Source organism: Stegostoma tigrinum, chromosome 43, assembly GCF_030684315.1.
Source record: "Stegostoma tigrinum isolate sSteTig4 chromosome 43, sSteTig4.hap1, whole genome shotgun sequence".
Lineage (NCBI taxonomy): Eukaryota > Metazoa > Chordata > Chondrichthyes > Orectolobiformes > Stegostomatidae > Stegostoma > Stegostoma tigrinum.
Window position 1 is genome coordinate 6,034,436 of NC_081396.1, and position 23,654 is coordinate 6,058,089.

The 23,654-nt window shown below is 51.8% G+C and overlaps 2 protein-coding genes across 4 annotated transcripts in view; one reads left to right on the top strand and one right to left on the bottom strand.

Annotated features, from left to right (window-relative positions):
* The window catches only part of LOC125448910 (zinc finger protein 850-like), a 59,624-nt gene that overhangs the window by 21,766 nt on the left and 14,204 nt on the right, over positions 1-23,654 (top strand). Inside the window, exon 4 of the mRNA XM_059641894.1 lies at positions 7,981-8,246. Coding sequence (XP_059497877.1) covers positions 7,981-8,246 — 266 coding nt within the window. The remainder of the gene's footprint in view (positions 1-7,980; positions 8,247-23,654) is intronic.
* LOC125449160 (zinc finger protein 239-like) lies at positions 57-23,246 on the bottom strand. 3 transcript variants are annotated; one of them, XM_048524836.2, is made up of 5 exons: positions 23,153-23,246; positions 21,416-21,521; positions 15,819-16,699; positions 862-1,074; positions 57-777 (listed from the first exon to the last, which is right to left on the bottom strand). In XM_048524836.2, exons 3-5 carry the CDS (start codon positions 16,658-16,660, stop codon positions 171-173), a joined length of 1,662 nt encoding a protein of 553 aa, XP_048380793.2. In that variant the 5' UTR covers positions 16,661-16,699; positions 21,416-21,521; positions 23,153-23,246; the 3' UTR covers positions 57-170. The 3 variants fall into 3 exon arrangements, with proteins under 3 accessions (XP_048380793.2, XP_059497872.1, XP_059497871.1); XM_059641889.1 differs by lacking the exons at positions 57-777; positions 862-1,074; positions 23,153-23,246 and adding an exon at positions 22,574-22,699 and having other exon boundaries at positions 13,018-16,699; XM_059641888.1 differs by lacking the exons at positions 57-777; positions 862-1,074; positions 23,153-23,246 and adding an exon at positions 22,474-22,581 and having other exon boundaries at positions 13,018-16,699.

The following is a 23,654-nucleotide window of genomic DNA, read 5'->3' on the forward strand; positions in this document are numbered from 1 at the left end:
TAGGCCGTTCAGCCCCTTCAAGACTGCTCTGCATTTCATTCAGACACAGACTGGTCAACATTTTCCCATCAATTTTTATTCCATCTGTACCCAGCACGTTGAACACCAGGCCAGCTACAAGGAAGGTTTACAGCAGCTCAGGCAGTCGCACCTGTCTAAATGAACGTGGCTTAGTCCTGGATGGGACTGACAGAGGAATTCAGACCTAGTGAACACTTGTGAACTCCCTGGTGTCTCAGCAAGTTGGATAACCGAGCAAATCTCCTCCCACACTGAGGGCAAGTGAATGGCCTCTCCCCAGTGTGAAGCTGCTGGTGTCTCAGCAGGTGGGATGACTGAGTGAATCTCTTCCCACACGCCAAGCAGGCAAACGGTCTCTCCCCAGTGTGAACCTGCCGGTGCATTAGCAGATATTTTCTGCTCTTGAAGCACTTCTCACAGTCAGAACATTTAAACGGTCGCTGATCGCTGTGAACGTGCCGATGCTCAGCAAGCTGGGACGGCTGAGTGAATCCCCTCCCACATACGGAGCAAGTGAACGGTCTCTCTCCGGTGTGGATCCGCTGATGTATCAGAAGCTGTGGGGAATCAGTGAAGCCCTTCCCACACACACAGCAGGTGAATGGCCTTTCCCCGGTGTGGACTCGCTGATGTCTCAGACGATTGGACGATCGGGTGAATCTCTTTCCACACACGGAACAGGTGAATGGCCTCTCCCCCGTGTGAACCCGCTGGTGTGCGGACAGATCCTGCTTGCTTTTAAAGCTCTTCTCACAGCTGGAACATTTAAAAGGTCTCTTCTCAGTGTGAACTCTCTGGTGTGTCTGCAGTTGGGACAAACGTCTGAATCTGCTCTCACACAGGGAGCAAGAGAACGGCCTCTCCCCGGTGTGAATGCGTTGATGGAATTGCAAATCATTTTTACTTTTAAAACATTTCCCACAGTCACAGCACGAGAACGGTCTCTCATCAGTGTGAACGAGCTGGTGTGTCAGAAGGTAGGATGACTGAGTGAATCCTTTCCCACAAAGGGAACAACTGTAAGGTCTTAGCCCCGTGTGAGTGCGTTTGTGTCTCAGCAGCTCCTGTTTGCTTTTAAAGCCCTTCTCACAGTCAGAACATTTAAAGGGCCTCTGCTCAGAATGAACCCGGTCAATCAGGAGGCTCAATGAAGCATCACATTGTTCCCGACAACCAAGGCTGTCAAACGGCTTCTTGCGAATATGTACCCTCTGGTGTAAATAGAGGCTGGATGAATAAGCAAACCTTTTCCCACACTGGGTGCACGTGAATGGCCTCTCTCCAGTGTGCCTGCGTCGATGGATATCCAATTGAGAGGGGTACTTGAAGCCCTTCCCACAGTCCCCACACTTCCACGGTCTCTCCATCTCGCAGACGGCCTTGTGACTCTCCCTGTCGGATAGTGAGTTGTCCGCGCATGGGACACACACGTACTCGCCTTGTGACTGCAAATGGGGCAATCCAAGCCGCGAAACGGGCAAAACCTTTACCTACTCTCACTCGGCTGCATATCTCAGTGATCTTCTGGCTTCACGGACGCTGCCCATAGACAGGGCAAACAGCTTTCCTTCCACATTCAGATTCTGGGACATTCAGGTCCTGATTAACTGAGTGCAACAACCAGATCTTGGAGGATGGTTTGGCTCGAGTCTTGCACCTTTAAATCCTTTGTTGTAATACCCTGCAATGGGAGTCTTTTAAAAAAAACTCATCAACGTCAGTCCAGAACAGAAACAAAGTCGCTGGAAAAGTTCAGCAGGTCCGGTAGCATCTATGGAGGAGAAAACAGAGTTAACGTTTCGGATCCGGTGACCCTTCCTCAGAACTTGTGGGCTTTATTGCCTGAAAGGAAAAGGAAAAAAATTCCTTGTGAGCACGACGAATGAGCTGGAGGATGAAGTGGAACTGCGGAGTGGTGCAGCCCTGAGCCAGCGTGTTACGATGCTGTTGGAGAGAAAGGCTGAGGGCACGCATGTGCCGCTGCATGGCACTGAATGTGGACCTCAGCATGCGGCGAGAGCAGCTGAACGTCATGGAGGTAACTGCGATTCCTGGGAGGATTCAAAACATGAAACTTGAGTTGGAATCCACGTGGGGTGAGTCTGAGCCGGAGGCAGTCACTGAGGAACGCGATACGGCCGTGGAAATGGGTTTTAGCAAATACCTGGACTAAAGTCGGTGGGGGGGGAGGCACAAGAGAGATTGGAATGGAAATCCCTTCGGAGAGAGGAGCAGAACTTCTTCAAGCCCCCCCGGTGGCTGCAGGACATGCGGCAGTGAGTTAATTACTAAATAAGAACCAAATCAGGAGCAGAAAGAAAAGTTGCTGGAAAAGCTCAGCAGGTCTGCGGAGGGGAAAACAGAGTGAACCTTCCGGGTCCGGTGACCCTTCCTCAGTCCAGAACAGACAAGTCCAGTTTCTCTGGTAACAAAGTGTGGAGCTGGATGAACACAGCAGCATCTAAGGAGCGATGCCTCTTGGCCTGCTGCGTTCATCCAGCCCCAGGCCTTGTCATCTCGGATTCTCCAGCATCTGCAGTTCCCCTACTCAAGTCTCAAGTTTCTGTACAACATTTTTATTTCCCTTCTTGCTCCATTAAAGTTGTAAATCTAGATCCCACAAAATGCCCCTCCCTCCTAGACTGAAACTTAAACCCATCTCACCGTTTCTTTCATCCAACTTCCAGCTCTCTTCCTTTTTTTTTCTCCCTCACTCTCTCTGCTCCACCTGACTTCAGGTCAACAGCTGAGCAAGACTTCCACTCCACGGCGCACACCGATGATGCAACGAGGAGTAGAGCAACAGAAGGGCGGGGTGAAGCCGGGTGATTGACGGCAACTGGGGCGGGGCTGGAGGACCGTCTTCGGCTGGGGGGTGGGGTTAGGGAGTCGTGGTCCTCCAAGCAATCAGAATGAACGGGCTGGCCTGGAAGACTCGGCGAACGCGGCTGGTCCTCCAACCAATCGGAGTGAGCCAGGTGGGCGGGGCTGCAGCCTCGGTGCGGGCCTCTAACCCAATCGGCGTGAGTGAGATCGGTGGTGCTGGAGGACCGGGCCGGAGCGACTGTTGCCCCAACCAATCGGAGCGGAGGAGGTGGGCGGGACGAGGGGGCGTGTCTGGCCATCCAACCAATCCCGGTGAACGGGGGCGGGACTTGAGGCGGCGGACGCTGTCCGTGCGCAGGCGGAAGAGGGGGAAGAAGGAAAGCTGACGGGCAGACAGGCCTCGTACGCTTTCAGTTCCTCCACCGTCAACCCAGCACCAGACACCGAGGAACCTGCATTCCCATCAAGCCGGGTGTCTCAGCTCCGACGGGAGGCTGGCGCTGCGCTCTGAGAGCAGAGAAGGTAGAGAGAGATGATGGAGAACTGCAGATGCTGGAGAATCCGAGATAACAGAGTGTGGGGCTGGATGGACACAGCAGGCCAAGCAGCATCTCAGGAGCACAAAAGCCTGACGTTTCTGGCCTAGACCCTTCATCAGAAAAGCGATCTGATTGAACAGGAACAAAGTTCGGAGGAATTAGACAGGGGACAGAGGGAGGTACTTCCCCATTGTGAGAGGGGGCTCAAAGACCAGGGACGTAGACTGAAGGTAAAGGGCAAGGAGGTTTGTATGGCGGGGGTGGGGTGGGGTGGGGTGGGGAGGCGGTATTGGAGGATGGTACTTTTCACCCAGAGGGTGGTTGGCGTACAGTCATAGAGATGTACAGGACAGAAACAGACCCTTCGGCCCAACCTGTCCGTGCTGACCACATATCGTAAATTAATCCAGTCCCACTTGCCAGCATTTGGCCCAAACCCTCTAAACCCTTCCTATTCATGAACGCATCCAGATGCCTTTTAAGTGTTGTAATTGTACCCACCTCCACCACCAGGTCCTTTGGGACTTATTGCATACACGCCCCACCCTTTGCGTGAAGAAGTTGCCCCTCAGGTCCCTTTTACATCTTTCCCCTCTCACCTTAAACCTCTGGTCTCTGAGTTTTTGACTCCCCTACCCTGGTGAAAAGACCTTGGCTATTCACCCTTCTCATACCCCTTGCGATTTTATAAACCTCTATAAGGGTCGCCCTTCAATAGCCCCACCCCATTCAGCCTCTCCCTACAGGTCCAACCCTGGCAACATCTTTTTAAATCTTTTCTGAACCCTTTCAAGTTTACCATAGCAGGGTGATCAGAATTGAACATAGTATTGTAAAAGTGGCCAAACCAATGCCCTGTTCTGGTGCAACATGATCTCCCAACTCCTGTACTCAACGCACTAACCAATAAAGACAAGCGTGTCAAATGCCTTCTTCACTACTATCTGCCCAGCCTAAGAGCCCATCTGATCAAGGTCCCATTGTACTCTAAGATAACCTTCTTCACTGTTTATTAGGCCACCAAATGTCTAACCTACTGCCTGAAAAGGTGGTAGAAGCGGGAACCCTTGCAATGGTGAAAAAGCATTTGCCAAGATCCAAAACATCATCAGTGTTAAATATGGAAACACAATACAGTGCTTAGAAACATAGAAAATAGGTCCGGGAATGAGCCATTCAGCCGTTCGAGCCTGCACCACCATTCAATATGATCATGGCTGAGCACACAATCTCAGTATCCCATTTCTGCTTTCTCCCTATATCCCTTGATCCTTTTTGCCGCGAGGACCACGTCCAGCCCTCTTAAATATATCTAACAAACTGGCCCCTACAGCTTCCTGTTGGAAAGAATTGCCCAGGCTCACAACTCTCGTGAGTGAAGAAATTCTTCCTCATCTTAGACCTGAATGGCTTACCCCTTATTCTGACATGGAGATGCCTAGGGCTGGACTTACTCAACATCCTAGGACATTGTTCCCATATCTAGCCTGTCCAGTCCCATCAGGATTTTATATGTTTCTACGAGATCCCCCCCGCCCCACTGCTTATTCTTCTAAATTCCAGTGAATACAATCCCAGTCGATCTGGTCTGTCCTCATAGGTCAGTCCTGTTATCCCGGGAATCAGTCTGGTGAACCTTTGCTGGACTCCTTCAATATCAACAATGTCCATCTTCAGACTGGGAGACCAAAACTGCACACAATACTCAAGGTGTGGCCTCACCAAGGCACTGTATAAATGCAGCAAGACATCCTTACTGTGGTACTCAAATCCTATCGCTATGAAGGCTAGAACGCTGAGATTTCTGTTTTGGTTGGGGAGTGAGCGTGCACATATGCTTAGCGCAGACAAGATTTTAATTGATCTGACGTTTCCAGTGCTGGAGACAATCTGTGAAGGGTAGGGATAGTGGAAAGAGATTTCATTCCTGGCAGACCCCGGAAATTCACCGGTGTGTTCCCACCAGAAAGAGGCCTTTCGCCTTCTCCAAACACGTGACGGGCTTCACTCAGTCATCATCACCTCGCTCACGCTGATAAGAGACCTTCCAGGGAACTGTGTGCGGCTCTGGTCGCCCTGTTCCAGGAAGGACCTTATTAAACTGGAGAGGGTTCAGAAGAGATTTACCAGGACTCTGCCAGGGAGGAAAGGTTTGAGTTGTAAGGAGCGGCTGGGACCTTATTCACTCCTGTATAGGAGGTTGAGAGGTGACCTTATAGAGGCTTATAAAATATTGAGGGGTACAGATGAGGTGAATAGTGGTGTCTGTTCCCTAGACGAAGTGAGGGGAGAAACATTTAAAAAAGATTTGAGAGGCAATTCTTTCACACAGAGTTGTTCGTGTGTAGAACGAGCTTGCAGAGGTCTTGGTGGTGTGAGTGCAGTTCCAACATTTAGAACACATTTGGATAAGCACATGAATAAGAAATGTTTGGAGGGATGTTGGCCAGGCGCAGTCAGGCAGGACCAGTTTAGTTTGGGATTATTGTTGGCACGGACTGGTCGCTGTTTCCCCGCTGCATGACTCCATAAATATTCTGAAACAGTGTGTGGGTGGGTGGGGGGGGGGGGGGGGGGGGGGGGGTGGTGGTGTGCTGGTGGAGAGGACACAGCGGCTTCTCAAATCTGTGAGCAGCTTCAAAAAGAGAAGGGGCAACTGTGTGAGGTGGGCCCATTTCATAGCGATAGGATTTGAGTACCAGAGTAAGGATGTCTTGCTGCATTTATACAGTGCCTTGGTGACAGAGAATGCCTTCAATCTGCTAGAGCTGAAGATGCAACTTCGCCAGTAGGTGGGCATTTCCTCCACATCTGTTTGCATTTTCCCAGTGGAATCGGAAGACGGTATTGCAGCTAAAGATGTCAGGAGGTTGACTGAAAATATTTGACATTTCAAGTGTGGGAGACCAGGATTTACAGCATTTGTGAGGCACAATCCTAGAGTCCCTACAGTGGGAGCAGGCCATTTGGCCCGTTGAGATCACACCGACCCTCTGAAGATCATCCCATCCTTACCTAAACATTCCCCCCCCCCCCCACCCCCACCCTATCACTGTAAACATGCATTTTCCATGGCTAAGCCACCTAGCCTGCACATCCCTGGACACTACGGGACAATTCAGCATGGCCAATCCACCCTAGCCTGCACATCTTTGGACTGTGGAGGGGGAAACCGGAGCACCTGGAGGAAACCCAGGCAGACACGGGGAGAACATGCAAACTCCACACAGACAGTCGCCCAAGGTTGGAATCGAACCCGGGGCCATGAGGCATCAGCGCTAACTGCTGAGCCATCAACAAGAGGAAATGAGGTTTCATGGAAACTGGAATGATCTGTTTTGAGTTTCTATACTGTGTGTAGACTGCTGACTTCTGTCAAACTCTCTTCACAGGGGATTAGGGAAGGATTGACAGAACAGAAATTCAAACAGAACATTCCGTCAAGATCCTAAATCATCAGGATGGCTGTACAGGACGTTGGTGAGCCCGCTTTCGGAATACTGTATTCAGTTCTGGTCTCTCAGTTGCAGGAAAGATGCTGTTAAACTTGAAAGGGTTGCAGAAAAGATTTACAAGGATGTTGCCAGGGTTGGAGGGCTGGACCTATAGGGACAGAGGCTGAATAGGCTGGGGGCTATTTTCCCTGGAGCGTCGGAGGCTGAGGGGTGGTTTATAAAACCAGGAGAAGCATGGTGCGGCACGGTGGCTCAGTGGTTAGCACTGCTGCCTCACAGCGCCAGGGACACGGGTTCGATTCCCACCTCGGCAACTGTCTGTGTGGGGTTTGCACATTCTCCCCATGTCTGCGTGGGTTTCCTCTGGGTGCTCCGGTTCCCCCCCACCCCCACAGTCCAAAGACGTGCAGGCTAGGCCATGCTAAATTGCCCGTGGTGCTCTGGGATGCGTACATCACGCGGGTTACAAGGGGGCTGGTCTGGGTGGGCTGCTGCGAGGTTCCGTGTTGGACTTATTGGGCCGAAGAGCCTGTCTCCGACACTGTAGGGATTCTATGGATGGGGCGAACAGCCGAGGCATTTTCCCCAGGAGCCCAAAACTGGAGGGGTGCAGGTTTAACGTGAGAGGGGACAAGACTTAAAAGGGACCTAAGGGGTAACTCTTTCACACAAGAGGGTGGTGCATGCATGGCAGGAGCTGCCAGAGGAAGTGGTGGAGCTTGGCACAATTACAGCATTTAAAAGGCATCTGGATGGGGATAAGAATGGCAAGTGTTCAGAGGGATACGGGACAAACGCTGGCAAAACGGGATGAGCTTGACTTCGGGTGTCTTGGTCGGCACCGACGGGGCTGGGACCTGATGTGGTGGGGTGGGGTGTGGGGGGTGTCTTGTTTCGGCGCCCTCCAGCCCGCTGGTGAATGTGGAAGGTGACAATATCTTGTCTTCCAGCCACCGGATGAGGACGGAGAGAGAGAGGGCGCTTTCCCAATGAATTGGCTGTGACGGAGCGTTTGGGCTCGGCCTGCACAGAAAGATCCAAGCTGCTTCCGAGCAGAGAGACCGGTGCCCCAGCACATGGAGAAGCCGTGGAAATGCGGGGAGTGCGGGAAGGCGTTCAGTTATCGGTCGCTGCTGGAGATCCACCGGCGGGTGCACACCGGCGAGAAGCCGTGGAAATGCGGGGACTGCGGGAAGGGCTTCAACTACCCATCGGAGCTGGAGATCCACCGGCGGGTGCACACCGGCGAGAGGCCGTTCGGCTGCCCGGCCTGCGGGAAGGGCTTCACCAAGTGCTCGGCCCTGGTCACTCACCGGCGGGTGCACACCGGCGAGAGGCCGTACGTCTGCGCCTCCTGCGGCAAGCGGTTCAAGCAGTCGTCTGAGCTGTCGGTGCATCGGCGAGTGCACACTGGCGAGAGGCCGTACGTCTGCACCGTGTGCGGCAAGGGCTTCAGCCAGTCGGCGAGCCGGGTGGCCCACCAGCGGCTCCACGCTGAGGGGAGGCCCATCGGCTGCGCGGCCTGCGGCGAGAGGTTTCAGCAGCCAGCCAGCCTCAGCGCCCACAGCCAGCTCCACACCGGTGGCGAGAAGGAGTGAGCGGCCCACCCCCTGGTGCCGGGGCAGCGCCTCGAAGCAGAGGGAGGGAGGGTCTGCCCTGAGCGGGTTGCAAAGGCTTCAAACTGCCCGCCCCGTCAGTTTGGTTAATTGCACCGAGAATTGACCAGGGCGGCGGGGAATGGGTGCTTTGCTCTCGCTGACTTTGAATGGCGCCCTCCCGAGCCTTGCGCCCACAGGTTTGTTTCTGCCCTTCCGGGCTGAAACTCTCAGGACCCCTATCCCCACCCCACACCCCAACCGCCACCCCACCCCCGTTCCTGTGTTCGTCCAGATGCTTCTCGCTTGCGTCTGTTCCTCAAGCAGCATGTTCCATGCACTCACCCCCTCCCCTTTCTTACACCCCTTCCCCCGTCTCCATCTCCTTCCCCGCCCCCACTCTCCTTACCACCCGTCTCCCTCTCTCCTACCCCCTCACTCACTCCCCCATCCCTCTTTCCCACTCCCCCATCCCTCTCCACCGTCCCTCTCCCCTTCCCCCCCCCCCCAACCTCTCCCTCCTTCGCCCCCCCCCCCAACCTCTCCCTCCTTCGCCCCTCCCCAACCTCTCCCTCCTTCGCCCCTCCCCAACCTCTCCCTCCTTCGCCCCTCCCCAACCTCTCCCTCCTTCGCCCCTCCCCAACCTCTCCCTCCTTCGCTCCTCCCCAACCTCTCCCTCCTTCGCCCCTCCCCAACCTCTCCCTCCTTCGCCCCTCTCCCTTCCCCCTCCCTTTCCTTCCCCCTTCACCCCTCCTTACTCCTTCCCCTCGCCCCCCCTTCCCCTCGCCCCCCCTTCCCCTCGCCCCCCCTTCCCCTCGCCCCCCCTTCCCCTCGCCCCCCCCTTCCCCTCGCCCCCCCCCTTCCCCTCGCCCCCCCCCTTCCCCTCGCCCCCCCCTTCCCCTCGCCCCCCCCTTCCCCTCGCCCCCCCCTTCCCCTCGCCCCCCCCCTTCCCCTCGCCCCCCCCTTCCCCTCGCCCCCCCCTTCCCCTTGCCCCCCCTTCCCCTCGCCCTCCTTTCCCCCCTTCCCCTTGCTCTCCTTCCCCCCCCCCCCCCCTTACTGTCGCCCTGTGCGGGAAAGCTTGCCTCGCACGTGTCTAATATACTCCCGCCAGCCGCCCACTTAGTAACTGACCCTCATCCTGGTGGTGGGGTGGGGATAAAAAGCCCGGTACTGTCCAAGCCATTCGCAATCTTATAAACAACTCCTGCAAATGATCGGTGTTTAGTGTTCTGGTTACGAGGTGTCATGTTCTCAAAAGATTGTCCATTTGCAGCCTCCTACTTCAGGAGTTCAGCGCCGAAAACGCATTTCCCAAAAAAAAACTGTGAAGCCGTTACTTCCATCCTAACGATGTCTCCAATCTGTCGATCTCACAGCCTGAGAAGTTCCATGGAGTGACATCTCTGATTCGAGATTGCTGATTAATCATTGCTGACATTTCTGCCTGACTGACTTCCATGTGGAAAGGCATCAATACATGCACATGCAACCTCGTGAGAGTATTCCAGAGCAACAATCAGGTGAAACTTCAAGGCACACACTCAAGAAATTGTCGGGAGAACAAAAAAAACCCATCTCGCAGAGGGAAGGAAATTGCTGTTCTCAATTGGTGTGGCCTCCATATGACTCCAGACCCACGCAGCAATGCCCAATGGGCAATAAATGCTGGGCCAGTTATGAATGGATCAAGAAAAAAAAAAGCAAAAACCTATCTGATGCCTGACATCAGTCCAACAGCTAGAGTATCGCAGCCTTGAACAGGGCCAGGGCAGTGGTGTGAAAATGGAGGGACACTAGAAATGGTGAGTGGGTCAGTGTACGTCAAGAAATCCCAAACTGCCTGAAACCACAGAAATCTACGTGCGATGTATAACAGGACTGAGATGATGTTTGTTCCAACCAGTTTCTACTCTCAGGGTCATTGGAGCTGGATCGTTAAATCAGGGCTGAGATTGACTGATTTGAATCTGTAAGGGAACGGAGGGTTACGAGGTCAAGGTAGGAAAACAGAGATGACAATCAGATCACAGTACAGACTCGATGGGCTGAATGGCCTACTTCTACTCCCATTTTTTTTTAAACCGCTTCGAGTGTCTTATTTTGGAAAACCATCTCTGCAGAGATTGTCATTTTGTGTTGTGAGGGTGTGTCTCTGTTTGCGATTAAACGGATTTTCTTTGTTAAATTCTGGATTACGGTTTAGATGTTAATGAGTGTTTATTTTAAAAGTAAGTTTGGATTCTATTAAACAGATAATTTTGAATTCTTTCTTAATTAGGAAGCCTAATTAAAATCCCTTTATTCCGGGGACAGGAGGACAAACAAGAATTAATTGGCCATTTTGCTGATGAAATAAGAGATTGATTGGTTTCAATGAGTATCAAACTGCAGATGCTGTAGGAAGGGTCACTCAACCCGAAACGTTAACTCTGATTTCTCTCCACAGATGCTGCCAGACCTGCTGAGCTTTTCCAGCAATTTCAGTTTTTGTTGATAATATTGATCCTAACGGTGTGGCTGGTGGAAGAATGGGGCTTAATCACAGGCATACTTCTCGCAGTCAGAAGAAACATACTCATCAGTTTCAGGCAGTAGGTCCTATCTGTTGATATCTCACATCAAATCTTCTTAGAGTTAGAGTTGAACAGCACGGAAACAGACCCTTCAGTCCAATTCGTCCATGCCGATCAGATATCCCAAATTAATCGGGTCTCATTTGCCAGCATTTGGCCCATATCCCTCTAAGCCCTTCCTACTCACGTACCCATCAGGTGCCTTTTAAATGTTGTAACTGTACCAGCTTCCACCCACTTCCTCTGGCAGCTCGTTCCATAAATGCACCACCCTCTGTGTGAAGAAGTTGCCCATTTTAAATCTTTACCCCTCTCAAGTTATAAGCTACACCCTCTAGTTTTGGACTCCCCTACCCCTCATGATTTTACAAACTTCTGTAAGGTCACCCCGCCACTCCAGGCAAAACAGCCCCTGCCTATTCAGCTCTCTCCCTATAGGTCAAACCCTCCAAACCAGCAACATCCTTGTAAGTCTTTTCTGAATCCTTCCAAGTTTAACAACATCCTTCCTAGGGAGACCAGAAATGAACGGAAGTATTCCAAAAGTGGCCCTAACCAATGTCCTGTACAGCCGCACCATGACCCTCCCAACTCCTATACTCAGTGCACTGACCAATGAAGGTAAGCACACTGAACACTGCCTTCACCACCCTGTCTACCTGAGAATCCACTTTCAAGGAACTATGAACCTGTACTCCAAGGTCTCTTTGTTTGGGAACACTCCTCAGGACCTTACCATTGAAGCTTGTAAGTCCTGCCTTGATTTGATTTACCATAATGCAGCATTTATATAAGTTAAATACCGTCTGATCAAGGTCCCACTGTCCAATATACCATCGAATTTGTCATCTGCAAAGTTACGAACCATACTTCCTAGGCTCACATTCAAATCAGTTATCTAAAAATAGCAAAAAAGCAGTGGACCCAGCACCGATCCTTGTGACACTTAATAAAAAAGCTTTACAATTATCTGTGATTTCAACCCAACTTTTGGGTAATCTCTAACTTCTGGACTAAAATCTCACACTTGCCTCAGACAGCGACCGTAAGATCTGAGAACTGAAAATAATCTGGATTAATGATGGCTCAGGGGTTTAATTTTCATCTCCGACTCAGGTTCTATGATATAACATCTCAGGTTGTGGATTCGAACCCAGGTCCACACCCCTGCTGTCGGAAAGTTGTTGCGAGACGCGAAAGGGTTCAGAAAAGATTTACAAGGATGTTGCCAGGGTTTGAGCGATAGGGAGAGGCTGAATAGACTAGGTTTTTCTCCGCCTGGAGCATCAGAGGCTGAAGGGTGACCTTAAGGAGGGTTATAATAGAGGGGCATAGATAGAGGGATTAACCAATATCTTTTCCCCAGGATAGGGGAGTCCAAAACTAGAGGGGCATAGGTTTAAGGTGAGAGGCAACTTTTCCACGCAGAGAGGGTGCTGTGTGTTTGTAAAGAGTTGCCAGAGGAAGTGGTGGAGGCTGGTACAGTTACAACATTTAAAAGGCATCTGGATGGGTACATGAATAGGAAGGGCTTAGAGGGATATGGGCCAAATGCTGACAAATGAGACTAGATTAATTTAGGACATCTGGTCAGCATGGACAAGTTGGACCGAAGGGTCTGTTTCCGTGCTGTATGACTGTAATACGAGATAATGGAACACGGCTGTATCAGAGGTCTCATCTTTGAGATGAAACCTTTGACTGTTATGTCCTCTGCTGGGAGTAAAACGTTCCCGTGATGTTATTCTGAAGAGCTGGGAGGGGGCGTTCTCCCTGGTGATCTGCTCAGTATTTATCCCTAAATATACGCTACAGTGACATATTTCTGTTGCGAGATCTTACTGTGTACAGTTTGACCGCTGCATCTTCTACATTACAAAAGAGATTATGTTTCAAAAGACCATCACTGGCCGTGACGTGCTCCGAGACACCCTCAATCTAAAACTCTTCCATTAACAAAGGAGAGAAACAACCCGAACAGTCATAAACAGTCCCTGTTTGACACAAGGACTGATTTTATTTAATCTATTTACAGAATATTAAACACCTGGGCCCAGTTACGGGGCCTCCTGACATCAGCTGAAACAAGCTCCTGCTGTCCCAATAGACACTGTTCGAGTCTGGAAGGTGATTAACAGTGGGATCCAGACCCTCTTGTCGTAAATTCACTGGTGTCTCAACTGGCTCAGCATCTGAGTGACTTCCTTCCCACACTCGGAGCGGGCAGTCTCTCACGGTGCGTTCGACAGGGCAACCTGAATCCCTTCCCACAGCCTTCGCGTTGTGAATTTCCTGGCACCTCTCCAGTTTGGAAGCCTCAGGCCTGCACAGTTTGCCAAAGTGTCGATCCCTGCTGTGAATGACATATCTTTCCAGACAAATCAGGAATACCCTCATTCTAGCACGTGCGTGTTTGTCTCTGTGATTTTTCACCACGTTATAAAACCATTTTATCGCCGTCCTCGAAATGATATTCAGATTCTGAAAAATTGTTCTGTCAGATCTTGACATCTTGTTTGTTTTAAGATTCTGCTCTGCAAACCAATATTCTGTATAAAGAGTCGAGAAGTCAGTCCAAGTAGCAATTCCGAAACAGAGTTTCTGTGGGATGTTCTTTCCCCTTTTATTACCCGAAATATTTGGCATTATGGCGCAAAAAATAGTAGGCATCAGAGTCCTGGTGAACCACTGCGCTGCTGTCTCATTAGAGAGAGAGACAGGGGTGGTGATAATTTAACATCTCAGGTTTAGAAGGAGAGTAACCTTAGTAGCCTAAAGAAACCAAAATCAGCAACATATTCCCAAGGAAAGCGAAGGGAATCTTCCTAGAGTTGCAGGTAGACAGGGCAGTGAAGAAAATGTTTTGTATGCTTGCCTTTATGGGTCAGTACATTGAGTATTGGAGTTGAGAGATCATGTTGCGGCTGTACAAGACGTTGGTTCGGGCCACTTTTGGAATACAGCGTTCTGGTCTCCCTGTTATAGGAAGCATGTTGTGAAACTTGAAAGGGGGCGGAAAAGATTTGCAGGGATGTTGCTGGAGTTGGAGGGTTTCAGCGATCAGTAGAGGCTGAATAGGCTGGGGCTATTTTCCCTGGAGCCTTGGAGAATGAGGGGTGACCCTATAAAGGTTTATAAAGTCACGAGGGCCAAAGGTCAGTTGAATAAGCCAAGGTCTTTTCCCCAGGGTGGGGGTAATCCAAAACTTTATGTTTAAGGTGAGGGGAGAGATTTGAAAAGGACTTGAGGGGCAACTTTTTCACACAGAGGGGGTGCGTGTATGGAATGAGCTGCCAGAGGAAGTGGTGGAGGCTGGTACAGTTACAGCATTTAAAAGGCATCAGGATGGGTACGTGAATAGGGGGGATTTAGAAGGATGCAGGATAAAAATGCTGGGACGAGTTCGGTTTAGGATAGCTGGCCGGCACGGATGAGTTGGACCGAAGGGCCTGTTTCCGTTTCTCACAAACGACCAAGCAGCCCCTTCGCCAGAGACCTGGTCCCCTGCGTTTCGTTCTGTTGCCCACAGGGGAAGCAAATTCTCGGCAACTACTCCATCAAGACCCTACAGAGTCACCACGTGCTCCCTCAACGAAGGAAGCGGGCCAGGCAGTGGGCAGGACGGGGCCGGTAGTGTTACATCAGACCATTCTTCATCGTACTGAATGGCGGAACACTCAGAGGGCCCAGAACGTCTTCCTCCTTGGTCCACTGACTCTCTTCAGCCAACACAGGCCCCAGACGTCCTGGATCGACGAACTGTCGTAGGCTCGGACCTCCCCCAGCCCTCTCTGAAGTGGGCGGCATGGTGGATCAGCAGTTAGCGCTGATGCCTCATAGCGCTGGGTTTGAATCCGCCCTCGGGTGACTGTCTGTGTGGAGTTTGCACGTTCTCCCCACGTCTGCACGGGTTTCCTCCCGCAGACCAAAAGATGTGCAGGTTAAAGGTGGATTGGTCATGCTAAACTGTCCCGTAGAGTCCAGGGATGTGCAGGCTGGTTGGGTTAGGCACGGGAAATGCAGGGTTACAGGGATATGGTGGGGGTGCCTGGGTCTGAATGAGATGCTGTGCAGAGGGTCAGCATGGACTCGATGGGCCAAACAGCCTGTTTCCACACTGTAACCCTGCATGGCTAACCCACCCTAACCTGCACATCCCTGTGCACTATGGGTAATTTCCCACGGCTAACCCACCCTAACCCGCACATCCCTGTGCACTATGGGTAATTCCCCACGGCTAACCCACCCTAACCTGCACATCCCTGTGCACTATGGGTAATTCCCCACGGCCAACCCACCCTAACCTGCACATCCCTGGGCACTATGGGTAATTCCCCACGGCTAACCCACCCTAACCTGCACATCCCTGTGCACTATGGGTAATTCCCCACGGCTAACCCACCCTAACCCGCACATCCCTGTGCACTATGGGTAATTCCCCACAGCTAACCCACCCTAACCCCCACATCCCTGTGCACTATGGGTAATTCCCCACGGCTAACCCACCCTAACCCGCACATCCCTGTGCACTATGGGTAATTTCCCACGGCTAATCCACCCTCACCTGCACATCCCTGGGCACTATGGGTAATTTAGCACGGCCAATCCACCCTGACATGCACATCCCTGGGCACTACGGGTAATTTAGCCTGGCCAATCCACGCTGACATGCACATCCTTGGGCACAATGGGTAATTTAGCCTGGCCAATCCACCCTGACATGCACATCCCAGGGTACAGTGGGTAATTTAGCACGGCCAATCCACCCAAACCCGCACAATCTGTCACTGCTGGTGGGCTCGCTGGTGCCTCATGAGGTGGGAGGACTGACTGAAGCCCTTGCCGCACACGGCACAGGTGTAGGGCCTCTCGCCGGTGTGGACCCGCTGGTGGGTCAGCAGGTTGAAGGAGCGAGTGAAGCCCTTGCCGCACACCGAGCAGGAGTACGGCCTCTCGCCGGTGTGGACACGCTGGTGGGTCAGCAGGTTGGATGAGTGGGTGAACTCCTTCCCGCAGTAGGAGCACTGGAACGGCCTCTCCCCGGTGTGGACCCGCTGGTGGGCGGCCAGGTGAGATGACCGCCGGAAGCCGGCCCCGCAGCGCTGGCACTGGAATGGCCTCTCGTCGGTGTGGACCCTCCGGTGGCGCATCAGCTCGCCGGAGCTCTTGAAGGGCCTGCCGCAGTCGGGGCACTTGAAGGGCCTGGCGTCAGTGTGGACCCGCTGGTGGGTCTGCAGGTGGGATGGCTGAGCGAAGGCCTTCCCGCACACCGAGCAGACAAAGGAGCCACCGCCGGCGTGCGCCCGCTGGTGCGCCAGCAGGGAAGCGGAGCGAGAGAATCCCTTCCCGCACCTGGGGCAGGCGAAGGGCCTCTCGCCACCGTGGCTCTGCCGCTGGTGCTCGGTCAGGAGACGGGCTCTCCTGAAGCCAACCCCGCGCTCAGGGCAGCAGAGCTGCCCTTCCTCAGGCCGGCAAGCCAGCGAGGCCCCAAGCTGCCGGGCCTTCCCCTCCGCCAGGCAACACTGATGCGCTGACAGATCAGGCAGCTGGCTGAAGCTTCGCCCGCACTCGGAACAGATGTACAACTCCTCCCCACCTTCCGCGTTCGGCGTCTGACCGCATTCGGACCCCGAGGTGCTGGGAGACCCCATCGGATTGCCGGCCGGAAGCCTCCTTCCCTTGCGGGTATCCTGCAAAACCGAGTCGAGACAGGAAGGCAGAAAATGAGAGAGAGAGAGGGGGCACCCTGTCCAAGAAGGGCTCAGCGTGAAATGGGTATGGGTATTCCGAAACTCTGAAACTGAGTCGAGCAAAACAGGGGGAGGGGAGATTCGGCAGCCCCCGGGGTACCTTTGCATGAACCCGGAGAACTGATCCTGTGGCAGCAGATGGTGGAAATTTAAATTCAAAAGTGGTTGGGGGGGGTGCTTTTCAGGAATTAAGATTCCCGATCTTAATTAATTCACTGGAATGAACAGCCTCATGACGACCACCAGTCAATTGTCGGGGAAATACCCATCCTGGTTCACTAACGTCCTTGAGGGAGGAAAACAGCCATCCCTTACCTGGGATAGCAAGGCGTAGAGCTGGAATGAACACAGCAGGCCAGGCAGCATCAAAGGAGCAGGAAAGCTGACGTTTCAGGAAGGGTCCAGACCCCAAAACGTCGCCTTTCCTGCTCCTCTGATGCTACCTGGCCTGCTGTGTTCACCCAGCTCCACACCTTGTTATCTCAGATTCTCCAGCATCGGCAGCTCCTGCTATCCCTTACCTGGCCTGGCCTACGCCTGTGACTCCAGACCCCGCAGCGAACGTGGTTGACTCTTAACTGCCCTCTGGGCAATTAAGGATGGGCAACAAATGCTGGCCCAGCCAGCGACACCCTCATCCCCTGTGAATGAATTTTTTGGTTAAAAAGTTGGCACGAGGAAAATATGGCCACGAGAGCCACCAGATTGTGACAGAAACCCATCTGGTTCGTTCATGTCCATCAAGGGAGGGTAGCTGCCACTGGGTCTGAGCTCACTGTAAGACTCTGCAAAATATTACAAATTACACCCTGCACGCCACGGTGTTTACATAAATGAGAAGGAAGCGGGAGTTCTAACTGCAACGTCAGGGCGAGCTCCACAAAGACCCTTCCTGCAGTCCGAAGGACATCGATGAACCAGTAATCTCTTCCTCCCGCCTCTCAGTCCCCTTCATATTCCAGTTGCTGCTCGTCACCTCTATTCCACGTGGTCTACCTCACTCACAGGTCTGTTGCCTAGTGTTTAATCGAATGCATTTGGGAGGCCCGTGTGTCTATTTTCCGAACCAACCTGTTCAGTGATGTGATTACCCACCTCTGGAGCAGGCGGGACTTGAACCCCAGGCCTCCTGCTTCAGAGGCAGGGACTTTACAAGGCGCCACGAGAGGTGAAAACACAGAATCCCGACGGTGCGGAAGCAGGGCCTTCGGGTCCACGCCGTCCCTCCCTAGAGCTTCCCACCCGGATTCGCCCCATCCCTGCACCTCCCCCCATGGCTAACCCACCTAGTCCGCACATCCCTGGACGCTGTGGGAGACTTGGCGCGGTCTAAACTGCAGATCTTTGGACTCCGGGAGGAAACCGGGGAGCACCCGGACGTAACCCCACGCAGACACATGGTTGTTGGGGGGGGGGGGGGGGGTGCAAACTCCGCACAGACAGTCCCTGGTGCTGTGAGGCAGCAGTGCTAACCACTGAGCCACACATCAACAACATGACTCTTCACAACCCTCTCTGCTTCCTCCTCAGAGAACATGAGCACAGTAGTTAGACTGGAGTCCTTTTTAACCAATCCACACTGGCTTTCCTTAATTAATTAACCTGACTCGGCTCGAGTGATGATGAATCTTGTTGTGCGTGGCGGGTTCTGAAAGCTTCCACACCGCCAGAGTTTACTGACTAGTCTGTCGTTGCTCAGCTTAGCTTTACGTCCTTTTTTCTGAACCAGGGTGTAACATCTGCAAGTCTCCGTTCCTCTGCCACGGTCCCTGGCTCGAGAGAACATTAGAAAATTGCTTCCACAATGTCCACGCTCACTTCCCTCACTAATCCTCGGATGTATTTCATCGGGTCCTGATTCCTTATCAATTTTAAGCCCTTTGGGTAGCTGAGTTTCCTTCTCATTCTCCATGATCTGGTATCTTCTTCCTCCATAAAGCTTGGTGGAACATCTCCATTTAATACCACAGGCACGGCCTGTACCTTGGGCAGCACTGCTGCCTCACAGCGCCAGGGACCCGGGTTCAACTCCACCCTCCGGCAACTGTCTGTGTGGAGTTTGCACATTCTCCCCCTGTGTCTGCGTGCGTTTCCTCCCATGGTCCAAAGATGTGCGTGCTAGAACATAGAACAATACAGCGCAGAACAGGCCCTTCGGCCCTCGATGTTGCACCGACCTGTGAACTAATTTAAGCCCATCCCCCTGCACTATCCCATTATCATACATATGCTTATCCAAGGACTGTTTAAATGCCCCGAATGTGGCTGAGTTAACTACATTGGCAGGCAGGGCGTTCCACGCCCTTACCACTCTCTGAGTAAAGAACCTGCCTCTGACATCTGTCTTAAATCTATCACCCCTCAGTTTGTAGCTATGCCCCCTCGTACAAGCTGAAGTCATCATTCTCGGAAAAAGACTCTCACTGTCCACCCTATCTAATTCTCTGATCATCTTGTATGTCTCTATTAAATCCCCTCTTAGTCTCCTTCTCTCCAATGAGAACAGACCCAAGTCCCTCAGCCTTTCTTAATAGGGCCTAAGCTCCAGACCAGGCAACATCCTGGTAAATCTCCTCTGCACCTTTTCCAATGCTTCCACATCCTTCCTGTAATGGGGCGACCAGAATTGCACGCAATATTCCAAGTGAGGCCGCACTAGCATTTTGTACAGTTGCAGCATGACATCACGGCTCCGGAACTCAATCCCTCTACCAATAAAACCTAACACACCGTAAGTCTTCTTAACAGCACTATCAACCTGGGTGGCAACTTTCAGGGATCTATGTACACGGACACCAAGATCCCTCTGCACATCCACACTACCAAGAATCTTTCCATTGACCCAGTATTCTGCCTTCCTATTATTCCTCCCAAAGTGATTCACCTCACGTTTATCCACATTGAACTCCATCAGACCCAAGTCCCTCAGCCTGTTAAGGTGGACTGGCTGCGCTAAATGGTCCTATAGCGTCCAGAGATGTGCAGGTTAGGCGCATTAGCCATAGGAAATGCAGGGTTACAGGATAGGGTAGGCGGCTGGGTCTGGGTGGGATACTCGTCAGAGTCAGTTTGTTTCCTCACCGAAGGGATTCTGTGATTCAGTTCTGAACTGGGCTCACTTATCCTTAGACATTTTAATTTGCGCCTATGTTAGCGGTTCAAGAAGGCAGCTCACCACCACCTTCTCAAGGGCAACTAGGGATGGGCAAGAAATGCTGGCCAGCCAGCGACGCCCACGTCCCACAAATGAATAAGAAAAAACAAACTCATACGGTTATACAACACGGAAACAGAACCTTTGGTCCAAGCAGTCCATGCCGATCATAACCCCAAACTCAACTAGTCCCAGATGCCTGCACTTGGCTCACATCCCTCCAAACATTTCTTATTCATGTACTTATCCAAATGTCTTTTAAACGTTGTAACTGTGCCCACATCCACCACTTCCTCAGGTAGTTCATTCCACACACAATCCACCTTCTATTTGAAGAAAATTGCCCCTTGTGTCTTTTTCAAACTCCTCTCCTGTCACCTTAAAAATATGTCCCCCCTCCCCCCACACCGGTCTTGAAGCCCCCCCCACCGTAGGGAAAAGGCACCTGCCACTTATCTTATCTATACCCCTCATAATTTTATAAACCGCTGTAAGGTCACTTCGCAATCTCCTCTGTTCCAGTCAAAAACCCCAGCCAATCCAACCTCTCCGTTAACTCGACCCTCCATTCCTGGCAACATCCTGGTAAATCTCTTCTGAGCTCTCCTCAACTTAATTGTATTCCTCCTGTAACAGGGCGACCAGAAATGGACACAGTACTCCAGAAGAGGCCTCACCAACAACCTGCAGAGCCTCAACATCCCAACTCTTATACTCAAAGGTCTGAGCAATGAAGGCACGCATGCTAAATGCCTTCTTAACCACCCTGTCTGCATGTGATGCAAATTTCAAAGAATTCTGTACCTGAACTCAGGTGTCTCTGTTCTAGAATGCTGCAAGGCGGCATGATGGTTAGCACGGCTGCCTCACAACACCAGGGGCCTGGGTTCGATTCATGCTTGAGCAACTGTCTGCGTGGAGTTTGCACGTTCTCCCCGTGTCTGCGTGGGGGCTTCCTCTGGGTGCTCCAGTGTCCTCTCAGTCCAAAGATGTGCAGATTAGGTGGACTGGCCATGCTAAATTGCTCACAGTATTCAGGGATCTATAGGTTAGGTGGGTTTGGGGAATGGGTGTGGGTGGGATGCTCTGAGGTTCGTGGTGGACTTGTTGGGCTGAAGGGCCTGTTTCCACACTGTAGGGATTCCAGGGAAGACTACCCAATGTCTCTTTATTATACATTCTCTTTCCTCCTATTATCTGTTTATTCAATTACCCTCGAACATTTTAAATTCAGCTTGGTTCACAGTTGAAATATCAACCTGATATTTTTTTCCAAGCACACTTTTCTTTTATACCTTAATTTCTCTCTCCCTGTCATCGAGGCCGCGCTAGATTCATTTGTCCTCCTTCATGGGAAAATACCTTACCTATGTCTTAAAGGCCAGTTGTTTAGTTACTGTTGCATTGTCAGATCCATTCATAGCCTCTTGAAGTTATCTTTCTACCAATTATATATACTTGCTCTGCGCTAAAATCTTTGCTCACAGACTGAAAAGACATACCTTTTCATCAAAAAAAGTCAAGACTTGATATTCAGATCCTAATGAATCGAGTGATTCTGAGGCTTGATTCGAGTTTCCCAGCTGTCAGCGCTCTGCTTCTGATACTCTGCAAAAGAAATGTGCAAAACATTCATCGCCGTCAGTTCAAGAACAGAAATTCATACGTGTCGTAGAGACGAACAGCGCGGAAACAGAGCCTGTGTTCCAAACCGTCTGTGCCAGATATCCTAAATGAATCTAGTCTCCAGCAATTTTGCTTTCATTCCAGACTTCCAGCATCTGCAAATCTTTGTTTTATTTTGAGAGTCACAGAGATGTATAGCACAGAAACAGACCCATCAGTCCACCTTGTTCCTGCTGACCAGTTATCCTGTATAAATCTAGTTCCATTTGCCAGCATTTCGTCCATATCCCTCTAAACCCTTCCTATTCGTATACCCATCCAGATTTTAAATATTGTAATTGTACCACCATTACCTCTGGAAGCTCATTCCATACATGCAACACCCTCTTCATGAAAAAGCTACCTCTTAGGTCCCTTTTATATCTTTCCCTACTCAACTTAAATGTATAGCCTCTAGTTTTAGACTCACCCACCCCAGGGAAAAGACCTTGTCTACTCTCCCAATCCATGCCCCTCATGATTTTATAAAGGTCAGCCCTCAGCCTCCAGGGAAAACAGCCCCAGCCTATTCAGCCTCTCCTTATAGCTCCATACGTCCAACTCCAGCAACATCCTTGAAAAGCTTTTCAGCACCATTTCAAGTTTCACAACATCTTTCCAAAGCAAAAGGAAAAGAGTTGAATGCGGTATTCCAAAAGTAGCCTCACCAATGTTCTGTACGGCCCCAACATGACCTCTCAACTCCTGTACTCAGTGCACTGATTAATAAGGACAAACGTACCAAACACCTTCAATGTCTTGTCTAGCTGCAATTCTGCTTTCAAGGACTATGAATCTGCACTCTCCAAAGTCTCCTGGTTCAGCAACACTCCCCGGGACCTTCATATTAAGTGTCTAAGTCCTGCCCTGATTTGCCTTTCCAAAAATGCAGCACCTCATGTGTATCTGATCACTCGAGCCGAAACGTTGACTCTGATTTCTCTGCGCAGATGCTGCTAGACCTGTTGAGATTTTCCGGCAATTTCTGTTCATACCAAACACCCTGTCCACCTGGGATTCTACTTTCGAGGAACTATGAACCCGCACACCGAGGTCTCTTTGTTCGGAAAGCGACAAGCATTGCTCTTGGCTGCAAACAGAAAATGCTGGGACAACTTAGCAGAGACCAGATTTAACGTTTGAAATCCAGTGACTTCTCCTTTTCATTCAAAACATGAAAGCTGTTTGTTTATCCAGAGATAATGCCAGACCCGAGGGGTTTTTTTTTCCTTTATTCCCTCTCGCTGTGATTGTCTGGTGTGCAAATTCTCATCCCGCTTTGGGAAAGGAGTGCATTCAGCTCCAACCGTGTCACAGCCCAGTCCAGGAAGGACATCTGCAACACTGCTTGGCTCAGAGACAAAGGCGCATGCGCCCTGCCGCCCACCCTATAAAGATGGCCGCCGCCGTCCGGGGCCTGTTGCCGCCGCCCCGCAGCTTCCGGCCCGCTCACTGTCAATGCGGGACCGGGGGTGTCTCCTTCGAGGTTCGACGCACTCTCTTGGCGTTGAGGAAGCTTTCCCTCCCACTTCGCCGCCCCTGCGTCTGATTTTCTACCGCCGCCGCCGCCTCACCGTTGACGGAACCGAAACGTCTCCATCCGTCCGCTGGCGATGCCCTCGACGCGCATGCGGTGCTTGCCATCCGTTCTGCGCATGCTCGCGTTACTCAGGGCACAGCGCCTGCGCGAAGGCACCTCTTGTGTTGGAGATAATGGGAACTGCAGATGCTGGAGATTCCAAGATAATAAAATGTGAGGCTGGATGAACACAGCAGGCCAAGCAGCATCTCAGGAGCACAAAAGCTGACGTTTCGGGCCTGGACCCTTCATCAGAGAGGGGGATGGGGGGAGGGAACTGGAATAAATAGGGAGAGAGGGGGAGGCGGACCGAAGATGGAGAGTAAAGAAGATAGGTGGAGAGGGTGTAGGTGGGGAGGTAGGGAGGGGATAGGTCAGTCCAGGGAAGACGGACAGGTCAAGGAGGTGGGATGAGGTTAGTAGGTAGCTGGGGGTGCGGCTTGGGGTGGGAGGAAGGGATGGGTGAGAGGAAGAACCGGTTAGGGAGGCAGAGACAG